At 46.4% G+C, this 26,045-nt stretch overlaps 2 protein-coding genes across 2 annotated transcripts; one reads left to right on the forward strand and one right to left on the reverse strand.

Moving 5' to 3' along the window:
* Positions 1 to 1,390: 1,390 nt before the first annotated feature.
* Positions 1,391 to 9,886, reverse strand: LOC311529427 (perilipin-3-like; the record flags this gene model as incomplete). Its single annotated transcript, XM_084645402.1, is given in 9 exon segments — positions 1,391 to 1,759; positions 1,848 to 1,973; positions 2,222 to 2,412; positions 2,954 to 3,185; positions 3,740 to 3,822; positions 7,803 to 7,953; positions 7,956 to 8,000; positions 8,437 to 8,512; positions 9,831 to 9,886. Coding segments are annotated over 9 exon segments (1,329 nt in total).
* Positions 9,887 to 15,014: 5,128 nt separating this feature from the next.
* LOC311529986 (perilipin-3-like) lies at positions 15,015 to 25,051 on the forward strand. The gene is made up of 8 exons (XM_084646262.1): positions 15,015 to 15,084; positions 15,810 to 15,880; positions 17,174 to 17,369; positions 19,987 to 20,066; positions 21,472 to 21,724; positions 23,791 to 23,978; positions 24,224 to 24,349; positions 24,456 to 25,051. The coding sequence occupies exons 2-8, from the start codon at positions 15,827 to 15,829 to the stop codon at positions 24,828 to 24,830; spliced, it is 1,272 nt and encodes a 423-aa protein (XP_084502388.1). The 5' UTR covers positions 15,015 to 15,084; positions 15,810 to 15,826; the 3' UTR covers positions 24,831 to 25,051.
* Positions 25,052 to 26,045: the final 994 nt, after the last annotated feature.

A 26,045-nucleotide genomic window follows, 5' to 3' on the forward strand; every position in this document is an offset into this window, starting at 1 on the left:
CTATGCTTGTCAGCCTTAGGGTTGACAATTACCAGTCAGTGCTGACTAGGACCCTCCACCATGTGTTCAATAAGCAGATGGTTCAGGAGACCCACAGAGTGGTGTTGATGCAGACAAAGCACTTCCCTGGAGAGGAAAGCTTGTGTAGTTTTGTTTCTCCCCCCACCTATGAGAACATGTAAGCATACAAGTCGCGCTTCTTCCTACCTCCTAAAATGTGTGCATGTAACAGCAGAGGAGCCAGGAGTTGTTAGCACCCACCCTTAAGCACAGTTAGTTCATCCTGATTCAGGAAGCACAAAAGTCATTCCCCTCCTCCTGCCAGCTGCATAGTGAGTGTTAGAGGTAGGCTGCAATGTCTCACACTTTAGACTTCCCCCACACTGTTCACCCAGGTTTCAGAGTAACAGCCGTGTTAGTCTGTATTCGCAAAAAGAAAAGGAGTACTTGTGGCACCTTAGAGACTAACCAATTTACCCAGCCTCAGCAGCAAGCAAGGTCAGTCTAACAAAGGAGCAGGGCTCCTGCTCCCAGCTTAACAGAGGGTTAGGGGAATAGTTAGTGAGACATGGAGAACACTCAAGAAGCACAGCACAGATGTTGAGACTTGAAAATAAAATAGTTTTCAGTAGAGCTCTTAGTCACATCTTTTCAGGCAGCTTTTACATTTTGGACAGCCACCCAGCACCAGCTTTGTTTCTTTGTTAGAGTTAAATGCAGAGAAGTGTTGCAATACACCCAGTTTACTGCTTAGAGTATAGAGGAGACTAGATATCAGCGTCTCAGGCTCTAGCCTGAAAGACTACTGCACTGGAAAGAAATCCTCTGGAAGTTTTTGCTCTAGACCCCTGCATAACAGCTGTCTGTCAGGCCATAAAAATAGAACTATTAATTCAATGTTTACACCCTCCACATCCAGGAAATTTGTACTAGGCTATGAAATAGATCTAGAAAATGCTTGAAGCACCACTGATTGGGTTAGGTCTCCTAGTACTCTATTCCTTCCCACCCAGCTTTGATTAAGTGAATAGCAATACAATACACAATTGATATGTACCATTTGCATGGAGAACCACCTTAAAAGGTCTCAAGACTAAACACTAAGGGACATTCCAGCTTAAGGGGTATTATCTAACCCATGGCACTGGGTAAGTGTGGGTGAGGGAAATGTAGTTCTAGAGCCCACACAGCTCATCAATACCACTTCAGTTGATTTCCTGCAAGATTATGCTGCGCTAGGATTCTATAGTAGGCTTGGATAGGTGGACTTTCAGCCTCCTCTTGGAGGAGAACTGCAATTTTATGTGACAGCAGGTTATTCTTCCCCCATCAGCTGCCTTATGACTAGAAAAGTAATGCTTGTGTTTGACAAGAATGCTAGCAGGGTTCTCTAATCTATCTCCGCCCTACAATCTTCCTGGTACTGCAATTCTGAAGAGGTTCTGCCACAGAGGGTAAAGGGTCCCACTAGCCAGGACAGGTGAGCCTTATGCACCACATATTCAAATAGTTCATCCACATACTCCTGGGCCTTGAGCAGCTTCTGCTTGCTGCAGGTCAGGATACTGGTGGACAGGTCCTGGAAGGAGTTGGCCTTGGAGAAGGCAGCATGGACCTCTTGCAGATTGTGATGAGCCTGCTGCGTCTTGTCCTGAACACTGGTAGGAAGGCCTTGGACTAGAATCACTAGGTTCAAGCATATGGTCTGCAGCTGCTGGGTGATTCTCCAAGACATGACCAGAACAAGGGTATCTACCTGCTGGGGTAAAGCAAATCAGTGTGTGTTTGAGAAGATATTAATGGGCAGGATAGAGCACCACTGCCAACATGAGTTAGTATTCAAGTACCTCTGGCTGTGCAGAACCATTGTCAATTACTGCAAGCTCCTTCTTAGTCCACTCCAGCCACAACTGGTGCAGCTTCTGCTGACCCTTGTGTAGTTTCTTACCCACACTCTGCTTGACAGTCTCAGTCTGAAGTGGGGACAAGAACAAGGTGTTTTCAAACTGTACTGTAGGAGGACCAGCCTATGAACAAATGGTACCAGTACAGACAGTCTGCTGGACAGAAGTGTCAGACATGGCTCTTATGGATATCAGAGAGAGGATTGCAGTCATGTAGGTTAAGCCAGAACAGAATGCTTTAGAGGAAAGTTTTGTGGTTTGCCCTTTGGGGCAGTGTTGTCCCAAAAAGCTACTAGCACAGATTAAGGATTGCCTACCAGATCAATGGTGTGCTGGATCTGAGAGAGGTTCTCCTGCATACTCTGATGGAGCAGTCTCACTTTGCTCACAGATTGCAGGTAAGTGTGCTGGCGGAGTTCAGTGGCCAGAGACCCCAGACGCACAAAGTACTTCTGCTGCTGTTCCACAGAAGCCACCTCAAACCCCTTCACAGATGCTGCTAGTTTAGCTAAGGGAGCGAAGAGGATACAATTTAGGCAGCCCTGCCAGTGCAGAGGCTTCAGTCAGCAAGACCATGGCTATTTCAGAGCCCTTATTAACATCTGGGTCAGCAGTCTTTTCCCTTAGGAGTACAATCACCAGGATAGGAACATGGGGGTGAAGATACGTCAGCTCCCTGGAAAGTAGGTGTGCTCCCATCTAAGTGGTATTTGCCACTTGCTTGGGAGCCTCCCCCTGCCTCACTACATTCCATTTCCAGTGTCATGTAGGTTGCCCAGAAGAGAGACTGACTGGAGATTCAAGGAATTAGTTACCTTTATTGATGACCATTATCTACATTTGTTTCCACAGCAGAGTCTGGGAATCACTCCTCTGGATACATGTATTTAAGTAATGTTTTAGCAACCCTTTAGTCAGAGTAATAGGATTGAGACCTAGATTGTTGGCACATGAGAGAAAACTAGTGCAAGGGGAGTCTAAGACTTATGCTTTGGTTTGGGAAGTCCAACAGCTATGGTTTATTAGCATCATCCAAGTATTTTCCCAACCTAGTTCAGCATCTATGATGGGGAGGGAGTGATCCACCAGGTCTACCGATTTCCCCTGCATGGCTTCTGCTCCACTCACAGTCACAGGCCCCACTCTGGAGCCCATGACTGTGCTCATGCCACTGGTTACTGCTGATTTTGCTGCCTGCATGGTCTTGTCCAGCACCTCAGTCACTCTGCTGTTCATGGCATCCCTGGTACCTGTCACCAGCTCTTTGGCATCCAAAAGAACCTAGAAAAGGTCAAAGGTAATCACTTCATGCTACTCAACATCCATGACTATTTCAAGGCGGGAACTAAAGTTACAGGATAGAAGCAGATGTGACCCCTCAAGGGATGCTCGCAAAGAAGACACCAGGTCAATGGAGTAGACACCACTGAACTAGTCAGAAGGCCACAGCAGGGGTCAGAAGAGTACAGCCTCTCTGGAGAGAGGGTCATATAAATCTCCCCATTGTATTTTTCATTGAATGCATCCGATGAAGTGAGCTGTACCTCACAAAAGCTTATGCTCAAATAAATTTGTTAGTCTCTAAGGTGCCACAAGTACTCCTATTCTTTTTACGAATACAGACGAATACAGCTGCTACTCTGAAACCAGTCTACTCTAGTTAGTGGTCTCAGTTTAGCCATCCAAGTTTGGAAGCTTTGGCATAAGGTATAGCTAGCTACAGCAATGAGGAAGTGGTCAGTTCCCACCATACCCAGCCTTGAAACTCAAGGGATTGACAGCATTTAGCTAAATAGAAATATTTAGCAGACCATGGCCCTCAAAGAGCTAGTTACCTTATCAGTTAGCTGTTGAAGGATTGGCAGCTTCTCCTCCAGCTTATCCAGTCCTTTGCAGGCAAATTCATTTGCTGCTGCAACTGTAAAAGTTAACACCATGAATAAAGTTTCCCAAATCTTTGTTTAAAAAATGAACTCTAGTAGCGGAGAGTCCTTCCCGCTCTTTGATTTTCTGGTTCTGCAATATCCTTGCCATAGGCCAAGACACAGGCTCTCTTCTCAAGTGTTAGCCTATAGCTATTGTGGGAAGTGTGTCTGATAAGAGAATGTCTCTCAGAGACTTTCCCTTTCTCAATTATATTTCATGGACAAGCTTCATTTATAGAGTCATTAACCAACCCCAGGAAAAACCTTAACTTGGCATCCCCTTTCCTGTGAGGGGAGCCTTTTACTATAACCCAGTGCCAATACCACATGTAATTACTCAGTGGAAACATCTCCAGACAAGAGATTCTAAGCATAATGCAAGACCTCTGTTGTGACCTCATTCTTTCCCCAGACACGGCACTTGTTAATGCTGACTATTAGCAAGTGTTACTGAGGTTGTAATTGAGGTTTTCATTGTACCATGAGGGAGATTACCGTGTAGTACATTTCCTTATCTGTCAAAAGCAGAAGGGAATTTACCCAACCTTAATCCCTTAAGACTGTTTGCTCACAGCTTCTTGTTTTAATATAGAAAGTGTAGGGGAGTTCTAAAGGCATGGATGCCTCCCACCTTCCTCTGGTATGTAGGGATATGCAGGGAGCCCAGCTGTTTCACCTCTAGGCTTTAACATCAGTGGTGTCTAAAAACCAAGAGCAGGGGGGAAAAGCCTTGCAGATGTTGCATCTGGTCTGTTGGGGCAGCCACAGGTCCTCAGAGTCAGTGTGCAATCTTCAAAGGCTAGAGAGCTGCCAGTGCTGGAGCCCAGAGCTTCTCACCCAGTAACCCTAGATTTCACTCCTGGGCTAAGCAGTGGTTCTCACTTCACTTTCCTAATGACAAGACATGGGGTGGCCACCTTCCATGATGGAAGCTGCTGACTGACATCCAGTTGGAGACAGAGCTCGCTGTGACAGATTGGTCTCAAGAATATTATGGGAAATTGGCCTTATTGTATTACGTTTATATGCTATTGTGGGCCAAGATTGGACCTAACCTCTCAAGGGGGAAATGTAAAACCTGGAAGTTTAAGGGGGGCTATACTGAGAGTATGCCAGCCAAGTCCAGACTTTTGGGACAAGTGGATTTCCTGGAGAAGTCTCTAGGTGAAATTAGTCACAGCTAGGGAATTTGCATTATGCAAAAACCCACCACTTTGGAGTGACACCCGTCTGCCGATCATACACTTGAGCTTCTGATGTTACCTGTTACAGAATGCCAAATAGCTGCTCCACTCCACCTTTGTTCTGGTTTGGGATCTGAGATGAATTAGTAGCCACAGAGGAACCCACCCATGATGTTTTGAGGACTAAAAACCTATCAGAGCCCTAAGATGGAGCCGAGGGTGACCTCTGGTAAGCTTGTAGCAGGTGTAGATTCTTTTATTGTTTAATGGTTTTTGCCCTAATGCAGTCCTTATTGAGGAAGGGTTCCTACTGCTGCTAGGGTTGCCAGGCAACTGTTTTCAACCAGAACAGAGTTGAAAAGGGACCCTAGCAGCTCCGACCAGTGCCACTGACCGGCCAGTTAAAGTCTGGTTGGCAGTGCAGCAGGGCTAAGGCAGGCTCTGCTTAGCTCCTGGAAGTGGCTGGCATGTCCCTGAGGTGCAGGTGCAGCCAGGGAGGCTCCGTGTGCTGCCCCCACCCCAGCACTGGCTCTGCAGCTCCCATTGGCTAGGAACTGCAGCCAATGGGAGCTGCTGGTGCAGGCAACGCATGGAGCCACCTGACCATGCCTCTGCTTAGGGGCTGCAGGAACATGCTAGCCACTTTGGGGAGCCACCTGAATTAAGCACCAGCTGGATCCTGCACCCCAAACCCCCGCCCTAGCCCTGAGCCCCCTCCTGCATGCCAACTACCTCCCAGAGAGTCACCTGCACCCCCTCCTGCATTCCAAACCCCTCAACCCCACCCCCTAGCCTGGAGCCCCCCTCCTGCACCCCAAACCCCTCATCTCCTTGCCCCACTCTAGAACACATACCCCCAACTGGAGCCCTCACCCCTTCCTGCACCCCAACCCCGTGCCCTGAGCCCCCTCCAGAACACAACCTCCCTGCACTGGAGGCCCTGGAGCCTGCACTCCCTCCTGCATGCCAATCCCAGAGCATCCTCCTGCACCCCACCCCAGAGCCCCCTGCACCCCAAACCCTCATCCCTGGCCCCATTCCAGAGCCCCCACCCCCAGCTGGATCCCTCATCCCCTTCTACATCCCAACCCCTTCCCCCCAACCTCGCTCATTTTTGCCAGGCTGGGGCGAGAGCAAGCAGGGGTGGGGCCTCAGGGAAGGGGCAGAGCAGGGGTGTTTGTTCGGTTTTCTGTAATCAGAAAGCTGGCAGCCCTAACTGCTGCTTCAGGAGGCAATAGTTAGCCATACCATTTTACAATGGAATTAATGGAGAGGCTGCACCAGGCTATGCTAGGAGTAGCATGTAACAGGGCAGGGTCAAACTGTTGGGGGGGGGGGAATAGAAAGAGGCGGAATCAGGGTATTGATTGAAGGGGATTGTGAAGCATGTGCATTATGCATAAAGATTATCCCTTTGTCAAAAGCTCAGCCTCCCTAAAAGGAGGAACTTGACTAAAGTGCTCTTTTTTAAGGAAAAAAAAAAGCAAAAAAAACCTGAAAGCCAAAGGTATGATAAAATGAAGTGTATTGTAACTGGAGGAAAATACTTGCTTTCTAGAAAAGAGCTGACTTAATATGGCAGACCCCATTCCCAGCCACATCTGTGTTACTAAGTCCTCCAACCACTAGAGGACACTCCCCTGCAAGGTTAAAATAGAATCCAGGAGTCCAACTCCCAGCATGTCAGTGCTGTCTGGCCAATAGTTGTGTAGCTCCCTGGTAAAGTGTGCCACATCTCCCTCCAGTGGAGTTCCCAGAGCAGAACAATTACTCCACTTCCATACTTGCCAGGAGTGTGGGCTGAAGGTTCAAACCCTGCTGATTTCCCCCTCCATGGATTCTCTGAAGGATTGTCCATGGTAGAATTCCTTAGCCTTTGGGAATGGTTAAAGTCATCCAGTGAAGTTTCCTTGGGCAGTTTATACTAAGCCCAAGCTCAAGCATAAATGCCGTGCAACTGGAAACAAGTTGATGGTCACAGCGGTAAGAGTTTTGTTTGAGGGGCAAGAGAGCTCTTGCCCCTTTAACCCATTAACCAAGGACTATTTAGTAGAAAAACTTCAGGTTGGATTCACACATTTGGAGATGTGGCAAAAGTGCCATGAGGTTGAAGCCAGCTTTTGCCAGCTAAACCCAATCTTGGCAGTGCCTGTCATTCACGTTTGTTAGCCATTTTGACTATTTTCCTCCTAGTTACTTTAGGTCATGCATGAGGCATTGTCCCTGCCAAATGAAGGCTTTTGCCACCAAACATCTTAAGGGTTACTCGTGTGATCAGATCTCACCCACCCCTATTACAGATACTTGTTGCACAGTGGTTTTGCAGCTACTTTTCAGTAGTGATCTGGGTTGGAGATCAGAGTTACTCAGTGAGATTCTAGTACTCTGACTGAGTCTTTAGCAAGTACAAACCTGCACTTGCTAAGGAGGATCAAGCTTTTGTATAGTGGAGACAGGTCACCCACTGCAGTAAGAGGTTAGTTGTGTACATGGCCCCTTCCAATCACCTGTACCTCAACCACACATTCAAAGAGAACTGTATTTATAGGTACAGACACTACCCCGGTCAAGCCTAATAATGGTAAGTCTCCATTAGAGCTGCATTGTTCAGATGCTGAAAGACAAACTCTGACCCGTCCTGAGTCACTCAGCTAGATGGAGGGGAGTGGCTTCCACCTAGGAGATAAGCCAGCAGGAGGTTCTCATGTGGGATATTACACAACTGAAGCCTGTGTGATCACTTGGAGACACACACACCCCCATACAGCTTTATGCCATAGTTTACTCACTCTGAGGTTCAAGTTTAGTCAGAACTGGCTGTGCACAGTTGATTGTAGCTTCAGTCATAGTCTTCACTCCTTTAGCTGCCACATCACACAGAGATCTGATATGGGGGTGGCTCTCTTTGGCAGAGGTGTAGGCCATTGAAACCAGATCACAAAGGCAGAGCTGACTAAAGGCAAGTTGGCCACCCTGCTCACCACATTCTGTCAAAGGAAGAAGAGTCACATCAAGAAGAGATCTGTTGTGGAATAAAGGGAGTTTTGACTGTTCCCCCACCCACACTTAATTCAGAGTCCTGTATAGACTGGTTAAGTGACTCTCCAGCCAATTATGGCTTTTTTATTTGATACATTTAACTATTCAGTAAGGGAATACCCTTGTCTACAGCTGGGTGATTTGAGGGTCTCAAAATTTCAGCTAGAATTAGACCACATGTGCTTCATGGAAAAACAGCAGTGATTTCAGTCACCAGTTACCTCTCCCAAGTTTGGCAGCATTATTCCTGACTAGGCAAGTTTTACAAGGCCCTAGACCCTTGGAGAGATTGCTTATAGACCCTGAAGGGTGCTGCTGCAGATTTGTCTGCTGTCTGTTAGTGGCCAGACAGCTGCTGGGTGGTGTGAAAGGTGGGCTACCAACCTGCTGTGCATGTTCCCTGCTCTCTAGGGTGTCAGCAACAGTGGCTTTTGTTTTCAGACATTGTCTAGTCAGACCACTAAAGGAGGCAAGAGATAGAATAGTTACAAGTCAAAGCTTTAGCCCTTCGCTAGACAGTTTTTGTGCCTGGCTGTGAAAATGGAGCTCAGGATGAAGACAGTAATATGTTCCTCTTCCAGTTTGAAAGGGCTCAGTAGAGCCTCACCTTCAAGTACAATTCATCCATTTAGATTAAATACAAGTGCACTGACGCAAAGCTCTGGTTATCTTACAGCTATGTAAGTCACATTCCTAGGCAATCAATATATTCCAAAAGTGCTCAAGATCAGCTGCTGGAGGAACCAATCAGCCATTGAACCTTCAGTAATCTTGACTTCCCCACCCTACTCAAACAGTTCTGTCTCCTTGTTAGCAGTTATGGGATTGAGAGTAGTTTGACGTCCCCTCCCTAGTTTCAGGGTTAAGGTCTCCATTGATACAAGGAGACAGCTGGTTTGTCATGGGGGCACTACTGAGCAGATCGGAGTAAGAAACTCTCAGGCAGAGCCCTAGCCACTTACAGGCTTTAGGCTAGTAACTAACATTCACAGGACACTCCAAGGGTTATGAGGGGACTAGAATCCAAGCTTGATAATAACTATTGTGCGAACATCAACAGCTCTTCCCTCACCACCAATTAGAGTCTCTAGAATTTGAGGCCAAGTTGATGTGGCAAGACAGACTAAAACAATTTACAGCAGAGAACCATTGCCGGAAGCTACCTTCACACTTCAAGTTATATAAGACAGTTTCCTTCTCATCTGAAGGATTTAGTGTTTATTAGATTAGGACTCCTAATGCAAGTGAGATTAGGTATGGTTTTCATGCTATATAAGGAATCTGAGATATACAAGCCAAACAAGAGGCATTTGGGGAGGCGAAAGCTACGCTTCACAAAGCCTTCAGCTAGTAGCCTTTGCCACTGTTTACTTTAACAAAACTCTTACAATAAAGCAATCTGTTTAGAATAAAAAGCAACTTTCATACCACTTCTAAACATCTTTTCCTTGGATTTAAAAAGCAAAACAAAACCTCTTACCAACAGACTAAAAGTTGTCTCTGTTCAACATCATAGAAACTACCCATCTTCCGCCTCTATGTACAGGCAAGTGATGTCATCATGGGCAGGAATTAAAGGACTGACAGCTTGGGACAGCAATGAGAATGAACCAAATTGTGCCTTGACCAATGAGGGATGGAAAAAGAAGAGCAATTGGGAGAGATACAGACTTCAGTTAAGTTGCAATTGTTCATTCACCTCATGCAATTCAAGCTGATTCTTCTAGTTCTTGGATCCTAATGAGCCAATGGATTTTAAAAATACACAGAGGGCTCACCTAACATGTTTATGGTAATGGCTTCTGCGTAGCAATGTTACAAGTAGCAACGCCATGGCTGAGTTAAGGAGCTTGCTCCTTGTGATTACCAATAAAAACTTTTGCACTCCTCCTAACCCCCCTCTTGTAGAATGCCACTTTTCGCAGATTTTTCTTAGAGCATGTTTTAAATGTTGTTGGTATTATTGACTTGCATCTGATGAAGTGGGTTTTAGCCCATGAAAGCTTATGCCCAAATAAATTTGTTAGTCTCTAAGGTGCCACAAGTACTCCTCCGCTTTTTTGCTGATACAGACTAACACGGCTACCACTCTGCAACCTGTATAACAATGGTGGGTTATTGGGATTTCTGATATGATTATATCTATCTAACTTAACACGGGCAAAAAGGAAAGCAACACAATGCATGTAGACAGGGCCACCCCCACGCACACTAGAAAGACAATGAAGCAAGCTGCTAGATCCAGAGATCCTGTCTCTCACAAGTTGCAGGCCTTGTTTCGCTGAAGTTAGAGCTTGGAGATTAAAAAAAAAAAATTAAATCCTTTCCTGGTGGGGGGACACTTGTCAGAATCTGACTCCAGGGAGATAGGTGGACACAGAGAGAGACTCTGCCCATGGAGTCTAAGCCATAGGGCCTTCCAAGATCCAGGGAACGGTACGGCCTGTTCTATTGTTTTAAAGATCTGTTTGCTCTGAAAGCTTTTGTTCTAAGCAAATAATGCTTTGCTCTATGGAGGCTGCTTGGTCACTGGTTTACCACCATCATTGCTCCCAAATCGAAAAGGAACAGAGCTGCAGGTACTGAACACAAGTCAGGCCTGCTTAGGCATAGGCCCTGGAACAATCTGTATAGTAGGGATGCTGAAAGCCATTGAACAAAACTGTAAACCTGTAAATGATAGAAACCACTGCAAACCAGGGGGTGTTGTCGCACCCCCACCATCCCTAGTTCCAGCACCTCTGTGCTAAGGTGATCACAGTTAGCACCTGGGAACTGCAATCCAAGGCTCAGTCTGAAAGTAGGAGAACCACATGATCCATCCTGAGTGAGGTGACAGCTTGTGGCCTGGGCGCACTTAAATACACCTGGAGGGGTTGGAGGTCTATAACAAATTACCTGTTTTAACCCTGAGGAGAGGGGAAGGGAAATCATAAAGTGCTGATCCTAAAACTTATCATTGGTCCAAGCCTGACTATTGCGTAGCCTGGGCCTTAGGTCAGTGTCATTGTTTATAGCAGTGGTTCTCAATCTTTTTGGGCTCAGGACCCATTTGTAAGTATTTATGGCCAGTCGTGACCCAGTAAATAGTCTGGGGATGGAGGCTCTGGGGCAGAGCCATCACTAGGCATTTTAGCACGAAGGGTGAGCAAGCATATTTGTGCCCCCTACCAGAGGTGGCACATGGGGGCACATGAGCTCGTGTGCCCCACCCCCCGGTTTTTTGGTTGTGCCCTCCCAACCTAGACAGACTTGGTGGCTAGCTGAGATGAGTCAGGGAATGAAGGTGGCGTGCCCTCCCTGAGCCCGCTGCATGGGTAGGGTTACAACCTGGCTGGTATTTGATGGGCCTAGCCTCGTTTTTTATTGATTTGTCAGTTGCCAGAAAAATAATTTAATCTGCTGGGGGTAGGGGGCTTACGTGGGTCTAAGATTTGCATTATTGTCACACTACACTGGGATCTCTAATGTTAAACGTTTCAGTGTCCAGCTGAAGATACTGCAGTATTCCCACTTCTGCAGTTTAGCTAATAACAGATCAAAACTGTCGATAATACAGCAGCTGTGTACCCACCAACACATAAGCACACCGCGCGCATGTGTGAGAGAGGGTTTGAGTCATGAGAGAGTGAGGAAACGTGCAACATTATCCATCTTATATGTGTTATCTCTCTACATACTATGGTTGGCTGTTGAAGGGGGGATGCAGAGTTGCCTTGTGGTTGGGAGTTGGGGTTGCAGCAGGCTTGCCTTGTGGGGGGTGGTATCAGTTTTTTGAATTTCAAAGATGGTAACTGTACATGTGGGACTGGCCCCACCAAGCCCCGCCGCACATGGCTGGCCCTAGCTGCCTGGCATTGCTGGCCTAAGCTACTCTGCAGCTTTGCACCTTGAGCAGCTGCCCTGCTCACCCCACCCCAGTCACGGCCCTGTCCTGGGGTGGTTTCGGTCGGATCCTGCCCCCCGGGGCTTACTTGCCTCCTGTTATCATGATGGCTGGACCTAACCTGAGTGGCGTTGGGACCCTACAGGCTGCAATGCCTAGAGCAGGAAGGCAAGCCCAGCCAGCCGTGCAGGACAGCAGCCATAGGAACTACCATGCCACCCTTTGAAACATTCTGGTGGAGCGAGGGATGTGCTGGCTGCTGCTTCCCTCAGCCCCCATTGGCCTGGAACGGCGAACCACGGCCAGTGGGAGCTACAGTAGGCCGAACCTGCGGACGCTGCAGGTAAACAAACTGTCCCAGCCCGCCAGCGGATTTCCCTGATGGGCTGCGTGCCAAAGGTTGCCGATCCCTGGTCTATGTCATCTTCCATCACTTATAACATTTTTTTCTTTGTCATTAAAATGTCTTCAGCTATGTCAAACTTCATCACTTAAGCTTTCTTACAACGCTTGGTGCCGGAACTTGTATTGCTGAGTCACACATTCATAATGAGAAATGCTTTTCCTAACTAGCAGCTGTTGTGATGTAGGCTATGCCTTCCAGGACAGACCAGCTGGTTGAAAGGTAGCTGACAATCAACGAGCTGGCGGTCTCAATTGGTGTCACATGTGGTGAACAAATCACTTTCCACCTAGGATTCTCTCTTTCTGGATCCCAATAAGACTGCAACCACATTCCATCTCCCATTGGTCAGGACAAGCAATGCACCTGACTTGCATGTGCTCCCCATTTGCTGATCCCAGTAGCTGTATATTAAGGGCAGAGTGAAGGGTGCCCTGTATAGTGCTTGGATTGGTGAGTAGAAATTCAGGCAGGAACAGAGGTGAGTGGTTTGGTTTCCAAGTGTTTGAATTGTTTAAATCCTGATGGTTGTGTCATTTAATATAATGTAGTCAGTTGTTTCTCCTTGCTGTACCAACATGGGAAGAGGAGTAATTGTTTTTTTTGAAGCAGAAGGGTGATTTTTCTATCTCTCTGAGAGAGACCTATTCTCCTGTTTTAATAACCTTTTAAATTTAAAGGTATTTCTTATCTTGTTGATTAAAGTTTTTGGTCTCCATAGGAGGTAGAATACTGGAAAGAAGCTGCAGGGTGTTTGTCTAACAGCAGGACTAACTTTATATTTGGGCTGGGAGTGATAAAAGGCTAGAGTGTGGAGGTCTCTTTTCTGACCTGCTACTGTTTGTCTCTTCACCTCTCAGTAAGAAAGGAAGTGGCTTTCACTGCAACTAGAGCCTTTGATTAGGAAGGAGCTGGCAAAAATGCTAAATACCCAGAGGTGGGAATTGAATACAATTAAAGGTGTGGTGAAGATTCTCCTTCATTAAGCTGCTTCCTGCCTCTTGTAATGTCTAGGTGTCATAATATGAGGTCTTAATAAGGTCCACTCCAGGTGCTTAAAAAAATCCTGACACTTGTAAAATAAATATGATAGGTTTTTATTGCTATTTGGGGTTTTTGAGCCTTCAGGGTTCAGGTCTTCCAGCTCTTCCTCCACAGCAGTCAGACCTAGAAATGCTTCTAATGCAAAGATGCAGTCAATTGCATGATATGGGGCTGGAATTCTGAGGGGGGGGAGACAGACAGGCAACAAGTGATACTAATCAAGTGATAAGAATACTGGCTTCTCTTAAAACTACCTGAGACTACCCAGACCTGGTCTAGAAAGCAGACTGGCCAAAACACTCTGGAAAATCTTCTCTAATGGGTACTCCCAAAATCTGTAGGAGAGTCTGTCCTCAAAACCTCTGTATCATGCTTCAAAATATGCTTACAAGTTAAGTAAAAGGAATCTTGTCTCCTTTACTGCTTGTCTAGGCTAACACAACCAGTTTTGACTGTTAACTATTAGCATGGGGGGCGGGGAACTGACTATATTAATAAGCCTGTATCGCTTTAAACCATAAAGCATGGTGAGGCTAGAGAAATAAGTAACACCCTTAAAAGCTGTAGGCAAAATTTGCCTAGATATGTGAAAAAGATCCCCTCTCCTGCTGTATTGGAAAAGATGAAGGCTCTCTGTATGCTGCTCATGGGTAATGTTAAACTGAGTAGACACTTAAAGGTCAAGCACTTTAATTTATGTGAAGTCTATAACTTGAAAAGAGAAGTGAAACCCGTTGGTGGAGAGGAAAGTTTAATTCCTGTGACCTGACTGAACATACACAGAGACGGAGAAGCTCTGTGTTCCCCAAAAGAAAAACCCCACCAAAAACCCCAAATACCTGCTGCTCATGTGGTATAGGCAAGGCCTTATGTTACCATGGGATCTACCAGCACATGGACTGTGTTCCAGAATTGAAACTACATGTCTGGTTCTCATGTCTGAAGAAAACCCTCCATGCGAACTGGTGAGCTCTCTGGACAGCCAGAATTCAGTGTAACAGGATGTGCTGCTGTTAATTAGGTGTCTAGTTATCAGTAAACTTCAGAGTTCTGGTCCCCTTGTGACTCACTGAAATTATTTTATTTTCCCCCTATCCCCAGCCTGTTACCCCTACTTCTTCACTTGCCAAAACATCCAGCTTTGTCAATAGTGCCCCCTTTCTAGTTTCATTTTTGGTTAATGAAGCACTGTTTTGAAAGTGAAACTTGGGGAGAGAGGAGGAAATATGCCATGTATAAATGAAACTTGAGCCCCTGTGATGACACAAGGGGACTGACTCTTATAGTAAATCTTAAAATAAGACTTTAAGATGTTTCTTACGCTGCCCAGACTCTGGGACCCCTGCAGAAATGAGCAGTGGGAGTGAGCTTTAGCCATGGCTGTCATGGAACAAATGGGAGGGGGGCGGCTATAACTTTTTTCCTCTTTTCCCCCAGCTCACATGGCTTTGCCCTAAGGGGTAAATGTGCTCCTCCTCACAAGGTACTGCTTTGGGGGTGGGGCTTTGGGGCAGTAGGAGCTGTGTCCTGGGGAACAAGCTGTGACTTGTGGGACTGTGCAGCCTGAGGCTGTGGGTGCCAGCAGGGGGTGACTGTTGGTGGAGGTGTGCTGTGCTGACTGCATCGCACCAGGCCTCAAACCCCAGCACCAGATGCCAGGAGCCTTGAGCCGCCAGTCAGCGTGTGCCAGCTAGATCCCGTAAGGGCAGAAGGGATCAGGAGCCAGAGGGGGAAGGCTTAAAATGGCAGTGGAGGGGAGACAATCACCAAGGGCAGCAGACCCTGGGGCAGGGGGAGAGTGGTGCATGGGCCCTTGCACATGAGCTGGGCCCTGTAAAGCCTGGTGCTCCCCATAAGGCCACCTTGAGCTGCAGTAGTGAGATGTGCAGACTAACTCTCTTGATCCTGCCTGCAATGTGTGAGTAGGCCTGGCTGGGCTTTCCCCAGAGCTGGGCCAGCTTCCCAGGTCTCAAGGGAAATCTCCTTCTTTCCAAATTCACAGAACTTTGCTGAACAAAGCTGGATCTTGGTACCTCTAGAACTTTTTTTGGGGGGTGGAGGGGAATTGAAGATGCAGTTGTACTTGTTATCCTCAGAGAGCATGAGGCTTGATCTGAGATGGCAGCTGTGGTCTGGTGGGAGACATTGAGTATAGACCAGGAAACCATCTGAACAAAAGCTACCTGGCCCAGTGATCCAGTGCAGGTTGCAGACTCCAGCACTACTTGGCTGCCTTCCCTTTGAGTGCCCGGATCATTCTTCTGCTCTCCCAGTGGGGCTGCCCTGCAGACTGACTTCTCAGTAGTACCCTATTGGCCTCAATGCCACCCTGCAGAAAGGGAAAGTGAACATGTTGCAGTTCTTGGGTTGTACTCTCTCTGTTGGCAGTTATAACTTAACTGCTGGTTTGTTCTTGCCTTTCAGTTCTATCTAACTAGAAGATGTCTGACGAGAGCCAAACAGCTGCTCCTGCCCCAGACAGCAAGGAGCAGCAGGTAACTACTCCACAGCATGTGTAAGGTCCTGATCTGTGCTACTGCCAACCAACAGACAGCTTAGTCCTTCACCAGCATCTGGGCATGCAGTCCTTGCCCCTGTTGTAGTGACGCAGGGTTTGTTCTTAGTCCTGAATCAGTGCCTAGTGGGCCTCTCCACTTAGGAGGCATAACCTAGTGTGTGCTCACTGTGGTCAGTGGAACTCCATGGGTTTGATTCTTCACTGAACTGCAGCAGCATTATGCTGGCTGAGTGGGGAACAGGCCTGCTATTTGAGCCAAAACTTGGCCAGTGCTCCTAGTAATCTAAATTCCTCCTGATATGTTTGCCACATAGACCAGAAATGACCAGTGCTATAACTTTTGTTTTATGCTATGTGCAAATGGCTTGTGGAGAGCCTAATAAAACTTTTTGGATCAATCTCAGCTATTGCCTGCCCTAGGTGAAATGACAAGCCTCAGGTTTCAGAGTAGCAGCCATGTTAGTCTGTATCAGCAAAAAGAAAAGGAGTACTTGTGGCACCTTAGACTAACAAATTTATTGGCGCATAAGCTTTCGTGGGCTACAGCTCACTTCATCAGATGCTTACAGTGGGGAAAAAATACACTTCCTGGCTTGCTAGCTATTGGTGAGCTAGTTCTTACTAGTCTCTAAATCTGCCACTCTATGCTTGACTTTCCCATGCTACTTGCCTCTTCTCTCCTCCCCCACCCCCCGCTTGGGAACTGTCTTCTGGCCATCCTCTGCTCTGAGACATGCTCTTGGAGTATGCTGGGTATAATCTTGCAATGACATGCCTGATGAATTCAGGCCACTCCAGGTGAGCATCTAGGTGAACATCCTATGAGCTGTCCCTGCTCTGAAGGAAGCATGTCATGCAAGCTTATGGCAGGGTGTACATAAAGCACAGTTACTAGTTTTCTGAGCTACCCTAGAACTCCCTGCTAAAGAGGGAGGTCCAGGGCTGACCTGTCAACGTGCTGAAGGGCTCATGATGTGTACATTGATATGAGTTTCTAGCAGTGTGGCTTACAACACACCTCTGCCTCAAAACTAGAGGGAGAAATGGGGAAGGAGAGCTTGACTAGGGAAGGAGCTTGCGGTATGTGTATAAAACTTCCCCCCCCCCCCATCACAGAGAATACCTGGAGAGCTGCTTAACTTCTACTGGAAGAAGGCTTTCAAGGCAGGAGACCTTGGCAACAAAGCTGTTACCTAGTGAGGGTTATAAAAGAGGACTGATTCTGGTAGGGACTGTCACTTCACTTACGTGACTTCTTCTGTCTTGTTAGACCACAGCAAGTCAAGTGGCTGGTCTGCCCTTGTTCAAGTCTACTTATGACATGGTGGTGTCTACCCTGACTTCTGCCAAAGAAACCCAGCCATCCATCAAATCTGTGTGTGAGGCAGCAGAGAAAGGAGCGACTGCCATGGCTGGTGAAGCTGTCATTAGTGCACAGCTGGCTCTAACTGACCTGCAGCCTCAGAGTGAGTAAGCCATGGGCTGGCAATGGCCTTCCCTTTTGTAAGTGTGTTTGGTGATGGGTTGCTTGTTTGTGGGGGAGGGAAGCACCTCATAGCTCCAGTTCTGAAGAGTTCTGGACTTCAGTGCTGTTTTGGGGAAGTTAACTTACAAGTGAGCTGTAACAACTGTTGTGCTAGCAGCTTCTGAAAGGCTTGCACAGGTCCCTGATCTGGACAGACTATATGTGAAATAGACTCTACCCACACTAAAGAGGGATGCTGTGAACCACTGTGGTGGTGAACATCCCTTGCCCACCATCTTAGTTCAAAACTTGCCTGCTTGGTGTTTGTACCGGGAGGGTGTCTGTACAGAACTTCTTAGAAGCTGACGTCCGAGTCAAAAGAGCAGAAGGCTAAAAACACAGCAGACTGAAGGAGGGCTTCTAGGTGTAGCAAGCCTGTAGAGTAAGATTCCCCTCCCCCCTCCATGAGAATTCATGCAACTCCAGGTGGCAACAAAGAATATTGCTCTTCTCAGCACTGGAGGCAAAGCAGTTGTATGGAGCACTGAACATCATAACTAGCTGACTAAATCTGACATGGACAGGAAGGGGAAGCCACTCTTCAGAGCAGTAAGCAACATAGATAGGAAGATTGAAGGAGAAGTCAGAATAGGTCATGTAGAGAAGGTGGTTGCTGAATGGTAGGGTGGGGGGAGGAGGGTGCAGTAAGGGAGGTCCCACATATATAGGGTGAGGAAAACTTATGGTTGTTGGAGTGGTGAACATTCAAACTGCTGAACATCACATCTGGGCCTGTCCTTTAAAAGTGCTGAACACTGGGCAGCTCCCACTCTGAATAATCAGAGCTGGGTGCAGAGCTCTTCCAAAATCTGGCCCTAGATGCATATCTTGGGCAAACCTTTCTCTGGGTCTTCACTGCACTGGTGTAGGCAGCTCTAGCGTCAGGCATCCCATGCTACATGGACTAATTCCTCAGCTGCTCATCTAACCTTGCAGACAGGGTTCTCAGGATAGCAAATGCTCCTAGTGGCATATGAAGATCACTTGACACCTGAGCTGCCTAAGGAGGAGACCACTCCCCTTTCTCTGGAGAGGGCTCCTGTCAAGGTTCCCTCCCACTCTGAACTCCAGGGTACAGATGTGGGGACCTGCATGAAAGACCACCCCCAAGCTTATTTTTACCAGCTTAGGTTAAAAACTTCCAAGGTACAAACTTTGCCTTGTCCTTTAACATGCTTGGTGGTGGCAGTATATGGTTCAACAAAGAACTGGGAAAGAGCCCACTTGGAGACATCTTCCCCCAAGCCCTACACCCCCTTTCCTGAAGGCTGGATAAAAATCCTCACTAATTTGTACAGGTGAACACAGACCCAAACCCTTGGATCTTAAGAACAATGAAAAATCAATCCAGTTCTTAGAAGAATTTTAATTAAAGAAAAGATAAGTAACCTCTGTAAAATAAGGATGGTAAATACCTTGCAGGGTAATCAGATTCAAAACATAGAGAATCCCTGTAGGCAAAACCTTAAGTTACAAAGACACAAACAGGAATATGCATTCCATTCAGCACAGCTTATTTGACCAGCCATTAAACAAAAGGAAATCTCTAGCATTTCTAGCTAGGTTACTTACTAACAAGTTCTGAGACTGCATTCCTGATCTGTTCCTAGCAAAAGCATCACAGACAGACCCTCTGTTCCTCCCGCCCTCCCTCCAGCTTTGAAAGTATCTTGTCTCCGCATTGGTCATTTTGGTCAGGTGCTGGCGAGGTTCTTAGCTTCTTAACCCTTTACACGTGAAAGGGTTCTGCCTCTGGCCAGGAGGGATTTTATAGTACTCTATACAGAAAGGTTACCCTTCCCTTTATTTTTATGACCACTCCTAAAACACCCCTGGTTAGCCAGCTGCTCAAGGCATAAAGAACATTCCCACTCTTGGGGTCCCATATTCATAGCTGCTCACCACACCGCTTCCATTGACTTCAAAGGCAGTTCTTTGCAGACTATCTGAAGCACTGACCCGTTAACCCACTCAGTCTAAAGACCATAGAGCAGCAGCGTTAGGCTGGGTAAGAACACCCTGTATGGAGGGGGAAATTACCTGAAATAACACTGCCCTGGGAGGCTCCCTACCTTATGGCCCATTTATGTCCAGTGTCTCTTACTTGCCATGTGTGCTGGCGGAACTCCAGTTCTGTTATGTGGGACACTGTTTCCTTTCATTCCAATATGGAAGCATCATTGCATGAAAAGTCAATTGTTTTGCAGGAAATTCTGAGAAATATTGAAATGACCTTATTAGAGATTAAATGAAGCATGTTGATGTTTTGACTATTACAGCAAATTTTCCAATCTGTAAGTGCATCATCCTTATCAAAACATGGTTGGGTTTTTAACTCCACAATCTGTTCAGCAAAACACTCAGATTTCAGTCTGAACTGGCATTTCCTGAGGGGAAAATTTCCAGTGAAAACTTTGACCAGCTCTATTCAAACAGCCTAGCCTAATGCCAACTGGGTCAAAGCATGCTTTTCCAATGTATGAAATGACTTTTTTAGCCCAAATCAGCATGTACCCTCTATAAATCTGGAGACTACATGCTTTGTATCTTCTCTCTAGTTGCAATTGCAAATATGGGTGGTTGTAAGGGCCTGGAGAAACTGGAGGAGAAGCTGCCAGTCCAAGAGCCAGCAGATAAGGTAATCGCCTCTCATGGGTGGGAAGGTCTGGTCTCCATGTTCTAGAGAGCTAGTTCAGAGCTGCCCCTGAGTCTTCAGGCTAGTTGTAATTCTCTGCAAATACTTTATTCTAGGTAGAAAGAACTTGAATAATAGGCTCTTCTCCCAAGAATCATAGAATATCAGGATTGGAAGGGACCTCAGGAGGTCATCTAGTCCAACCCCCTGCTCAAAGCAGGACCAATCCCCAATTTATGCCACAAATCCCTAAATGGCCCCCTCAAGGATTGAACTCACAACCCTGGGTTTAGCAGGCCAATGCTCAAACCACTGAGCTATCCCTCCCCCCAAAAGGCTTCCTCTTCTCACCACTACCCTTTCAGCTGCTAGTTGGAGCTGGACAAATAATTCATAATTAGCAAACTTTAGTTCTTGTCTGAATTTGCCACAATAGTGTTCCTTGATAATTTTACTTGAAATTACATGGAGATTACCTTTCCTACAGAGTTAGTTGGCCAGCAAAGACTTGTGCCCTCTCCTCTTTTATGATGAAGAACTGAGGCTTTTCTCAGACTTTTTTTTAACCTTTTATATCAAACAGTCTGGTGTTAGTTTAGCTGGAAGATGTGTTGGATGCTCATGAGATCTCCCATTTGATGGGGAAGGCAGGATCAATACTTGAAGGTGGCTGTTAATGGAAAACATTATTCAGCATTAAATAGACTCTTTAAAAAGAAACCACTTCCCCTCAACTCTACAACTTCAGGTCCCATGACCCTTGCAGAGATTCACTAAACTTTTCAGGCCAGATGAGACTTTAACTTTTTTATTTTTTTAAAAAAACTTTTTTCTGAAACCCCTCAGTCCTCTTAGGCATCCTAAAGCAGCCAAAAAGGGTGCAAGCCCATCTTAGTCTCTGCTAGACACGTCTTAGCTTTAGTTCATGTGAAGTATTCAATATGCAAGCTGTCATGGTTATGCATATAGGTCAGATTGCATAATTGACACATGATAAATGTGTGTTATCTTCAAGAGCCTGAAGCTGTAAAGCTTAATGTGACATTTGTTCTGAGCAAATATTCCATAGCTGCCGTTTCCATAAATATCCCTGCCACTAAAATACTTTGGGAATATAGCTGGGGAGCAAGGAGTTAAATTTACAAATGTACTTCTGACTGCTCATGAAAGTTCCTCCCAGTTTGATTTCAAGTCCCCTTGAGTCAGTCACTGAAGTGCTTGTCAAACCCACCCACAATCTCTAGTAATACTTGCTCCCACTCATTCTGGTGCCCAGACTCCTCTCCCATCCAGCTATAAGACAAACTCTGGAGTTGTTGATACAGTCCCCACAAGGTCAGGCCCCTGTAGTACAGCACTGGCCTAGGTGGAAACAGGAGTTTTATACAAACTTTATTTCTTCCCCTAGGGTCTCTTGGACACCAAAATTCTGTCTTCCAAAGAGGTGGATGCTGTGAGCTGCAGAATGTCCGAAGTGGTAGATGTCTCCTTGGTTACTCTTCAGGGCAGCATAGAGGCTGCAAAATCAGTGGTGACCAGTGGCATGAGTACAGTCATGGGTGCCACAGTGGGTCAAATGGCTATGAGTGGAGTGGAAGCTGTGCTGGAACAATCAGAGAATCTGGTGGATCACTACCTCCCCATCACAGATGAGGAACTAGGTCAGAGAACACATGCATGAGCCCTAACTACAAATAGTACACTTCTGTCTCTCCCTCCACTAAATAGCCTTTCCACAAGGAGTGGGAACACAAGGCTGGGAAGGTGTGATATTTTAAGCATTAATGCAGCAGACTTGCTGATGGCCCAGCCACTCTGTTACCTGCACCAGCAGTCAGACTAAAGCAGGTTAGACTTCAAGAAACAGCTAGGTCATATGAGGCTACTGAGGGGTTTAACCTGGGCTCTGGCATAGTCACTCCCACACTGATATCCCTTGCCTTATAGGGATGGGTACCTACCCTAATCTTCTTCAGTAGGGAAAGAGGCCCTGTATGGTGCACCTCTTTTCAAGGTCCTCTTGGAGAGGAGGCCAAACTCTCTGAAGTGGGCACAACTTTTAATAGCACTTCAAAGCCAAGGATAGGTACAAAGAACTCCATTCTGGATCCCTCACTGAGGAAAAAGGCCAAAGGGCCATATTCTCAGGGGCTCTGAGCACCCTCAAGTCACTCCAGAAAGAAGGTTAAATAGCTCTGAGGGTGTGCACTGTCGCTAAATCTGTAGCAGGAAGCAATGCTGGAGGGATGGAGAGTCTTCTAGGTAGAGGCCCTGGAATGGACTAAAGTAACTTCAGGGAAAATATGGCTTTCTTGACCCTAAAAAGTCTTTTAGTGCTTAAAAGAAAGGGACTGCTTCTTTACCAGTTACTGTCATGTGACCACTTTTTTTGTTCCCACTGAGAAGCTGAAAGCTACAGAATAGTCAAGATGTCACAGCTATTTGTGCATGTGGCTAGAGGAAATAGCAAAGTGACTGGACACAACTAGAACCACCTAGGAATCTGGTGTGCAAGTTTCCCTGTGAGGGGAAGACCTTTTTTAGCATCTTGAGTTTAAAAACAGACAAATGAGGTGACAGAGTAATTCAGACCTCTGTTCTGGATGCCTAAATCTGGATTCTTGCTTCACAAATAACACTGACGAATGCAAATGTACCCTTGAAAAAGTCCTTGAGATAAGACCCACAGCATGGCTGTGGTTGGCCTGGGTAAGCTAACTCAGACTGTGGGGCTACAAATTGCTGTGTAGCTGTTTGGGCACAGGCCAGAGCCTGCAAGTAAGGAGGGTCCCAGAATCCAGCCCAAGCCTGAATGTCTACACCACAATTAAACAGCCCCAAGAGCCAGTCAGCTGATGTAGGCCAGCAACAGGTGTTTAATTGCTGTGTAGGTAGGCCCCAAAGGGTATGCACAGACTGAGCAGACCAGATAGAGCCTGCAGTGGGGAGGTTTTGAACACCCCTTGAGTAAAGGGCTGGAGAAGGAGTCACACTTGGATTGACATGTCTGTTCTTCCTGGGTTTGCTTTTAATCTTTTGTATTCCTCTATATTGAGAATGGAAGGCTAGCTGATTCTGTGCCATTGGTATGACTAAACAGGGAAGAGTTAGAATGCAGTCATCTTCCCTGTTTAGTAACTCCCACCTGGGTCTCCATGGGGACTAAACCTGAAGCTGATGGCCATTGACTAAATTGTTAAACCAAAACTGAACTCCCCATTACCAGGGAAATGCCTATCTGTGCTGAAAAGCTCTGCATAGACCCTACCTCATGCCAGGTATCTGGCCTGTTGACTTCAATGGGACCCCTGCATGAAGGGAGATCATGTCCATTGAGAACACCTGGCTGAAAGTGACACTCCACCTGTACTATAGCACAGGCTTTAGCTATGACTTCCTACTTCTGGGTGGGATGTGATGGACAAGGTCTCCAATACATGGTACCATAAGTATACTTGCAACTTAAACACTCCTGAAAGATGACTTAGGAGGCAGTAACTTTGTATGAAAGATCTCATGCCAGTCCCAAACAATCCCATGGGGCAGATGCCTCCAGCCAGCTGCTGAAGGGAATAAAATCTTCTCTTGAGGGTGAGATGTCTAAACCGAAGCTCCTAGTTATTTTGTGGATCTTCAGCTCAGTGAGGACTTGAATAGAGTAGGTAGCTCATGTTGACCCCCATGCCCTTCATCCAGTAGGGTCTGACCTTGTTCTCATTCCTTACAGCAAGCTTAGCTGAATCTGTGGAGGGAGCTGAAGGGTCTGCTGTCCAGCATCAGGGCTACTTTGTGCAGTTGGGCTCCTTGTCAGCTCGGCTCCGCCAACGTGCCTACCAACATTCCTTGAGCAAAGTGAGACAGGCTAAGCAGGGCATGCAGGAGACCTTCCTACAGTTTCATGAAGTCCTTGACCTGGTAGGAACAGTGTTTCCCTAATCTCATTAAGTATCCTGTCCTAATGCTACTTTTGTGGGAAATTGTCTTGGCTTCTCTGGCCTCAAGAAGCTCAATCCAGGAGAATAGCTGTATTGTCCCAGCAGTGCTCCTGTATCTAGCAGCCTCTTCATGCTGGTGTTATCTTTAAGTGTCTCAGTCATATGTGCAAGCTGCTCTCATAGTAGAGATTCATCCTTTGCTCCTTGCTGATTGTCCCCTTCTAGATTAACTCTATCAGGCAGAATGTTGATCAGAAGCTTCACGATGGCCAGCAGAAGCTGCACCAGATGTGGCTCAACTGGAGCAGTGAGCAGCCAGAAGGAAGTAATGCAGCCTCTACAGAGCCAAAGGTATTGGGCTACTGGAGAGCAGTTTTGGACTTGGACATCACTGCAGAGAAAACATAGACCTAGCTCACTTCATGTCTTCTAAACCTGTTAACTTGCTTCCTTACAGCAGGTGGAGTCTCATACTCTGGCCATGTCTCTGAGCATCACTCAGCAGCTGCAGGACACCTGTCAGACCCTGAAGGCCAGCATCCAGGGCCTCCCTTCCAGCCTACAGGAGAAAGTGCAGCAGGTTTTCAAGAACATAGAAGAGCTCCACAATTCCTTCTTTGCTGCCAAGTCCTTCCAGGACCTACCAAGTGCCACCCAGAGCCAGGAGAAGATAACCAAAGCCCAAGAGTACATAGATGAGCTACTTGAGTATGTAGAGCACAACACTCCTTTCTCCTGGCTGGTAGGACCCTTCACCCCATCTGGCAGAGCCTATGTAACATCACAGGAGGAGTCTGAGAAGGAGGAGGTGGCTCAGAAGGAGGAAGACTAGGGACCATGTTATAGCTGTACCTAGCAAGGTCTTTGGAAAGTGCCTAATGTATAAAGGGTAGAGCTTTTGTGGGAGGAGTGGGGACTAACTTCTCTGGCCAGCACTAGTATCAAACCTTGAACACAGTTGACTGTCTGCAGGTGAATGCCTTGGAAAAGCTAATAAGGTAACTAAACTTATTAGCCAATGGCTCTTCTCCTAGGAATACCTTAGACCCAAGAACAGTCTTATAGCAATAAACTTTCAAGTCTGTTTAAAAGTAGGTAGCGTTTACACTGAATAGCTTCCTCTAATTCTCCTAGAGACCATGTATGGTGTGGCATCGCTAATTAAAAATAAAGCACTGTTTAAATGCTGTCTGTCTTTGACTATTGTCTCTAATTCTCTCTCTAAATACTGCCATATGGTGGTGAGAGCACTTAATTGAAACTACACCTTGTGCCCTCTGACCTGGGCTCTCCCCACTAAACAATCTTGACTGACTACTCCTACATTCATGGCCCCAGCTTCAGATAGGGGAAGGGGGAACCTCCGGGAAAGGGGGGGAACCACCAGCATTTTTAGTTTGGGGTGGGGGTTACATACTACACAATAACCAAACTGAAAAGGAGTACTTGTGGCACCTTAGAGACTAACCAATTTATTTGAGCATGAGCTTTTGTGAGCTACAGCTCATGAAGTGAGCAGTAGCTCACAAAAGCTCATGCTCAAATTGGTTAGTCTCTAAGGTGCCACAAGTACTCCTTTTCTTTTTGCAAATACAGACTAACATGGCTATTACTCTGAAACCTGAAATAACCAAACTATGATTCAGGCAATAGCTAGTTCTGTCCCAATGGCAGTTTTAAAAGTCTGCACTCTACAGTTCTAAAAGAGTGCTGGTGGTTTCTTTAAAGGGTGCTTCTGTTAGGGTCATTCTACCTGTTAGGTCCTGAGATACTAGTTTCTTGCTTACAGAAAAGCCATTTGAGGTAATCTGCAGAGACCTGTGTGCTCATTCTGTCTGAATCCTATACAAATACTTTTGACTTGTAACCCACTCTTTTTCTATGCAAAGAACCATAAAGCTGAAGCTTTCCCAAGGATGGATAGTGGTCTCCTGCATCCTGTGTAGTGCAAGTTTTAGTGGCAGTCTTGCTAGCTGACCTGCACAATTCATGGCTATAATGCTAGCTGATTCCTCAAAACAAAGAGACAAACATAAGTCTTTGCCTT

Source organism: Lepidochelys olivacea (assembly GCF_965140295.1).
Source record: "Lepidochelys olivacea isolate rLepOli2 genome assembly, chromosome: 13".
NCBI lineage: Eukaryota > Metazoa > Chordata > Testudines > Cheloniidae > Lepidochelys > Lepidochelys olivacea.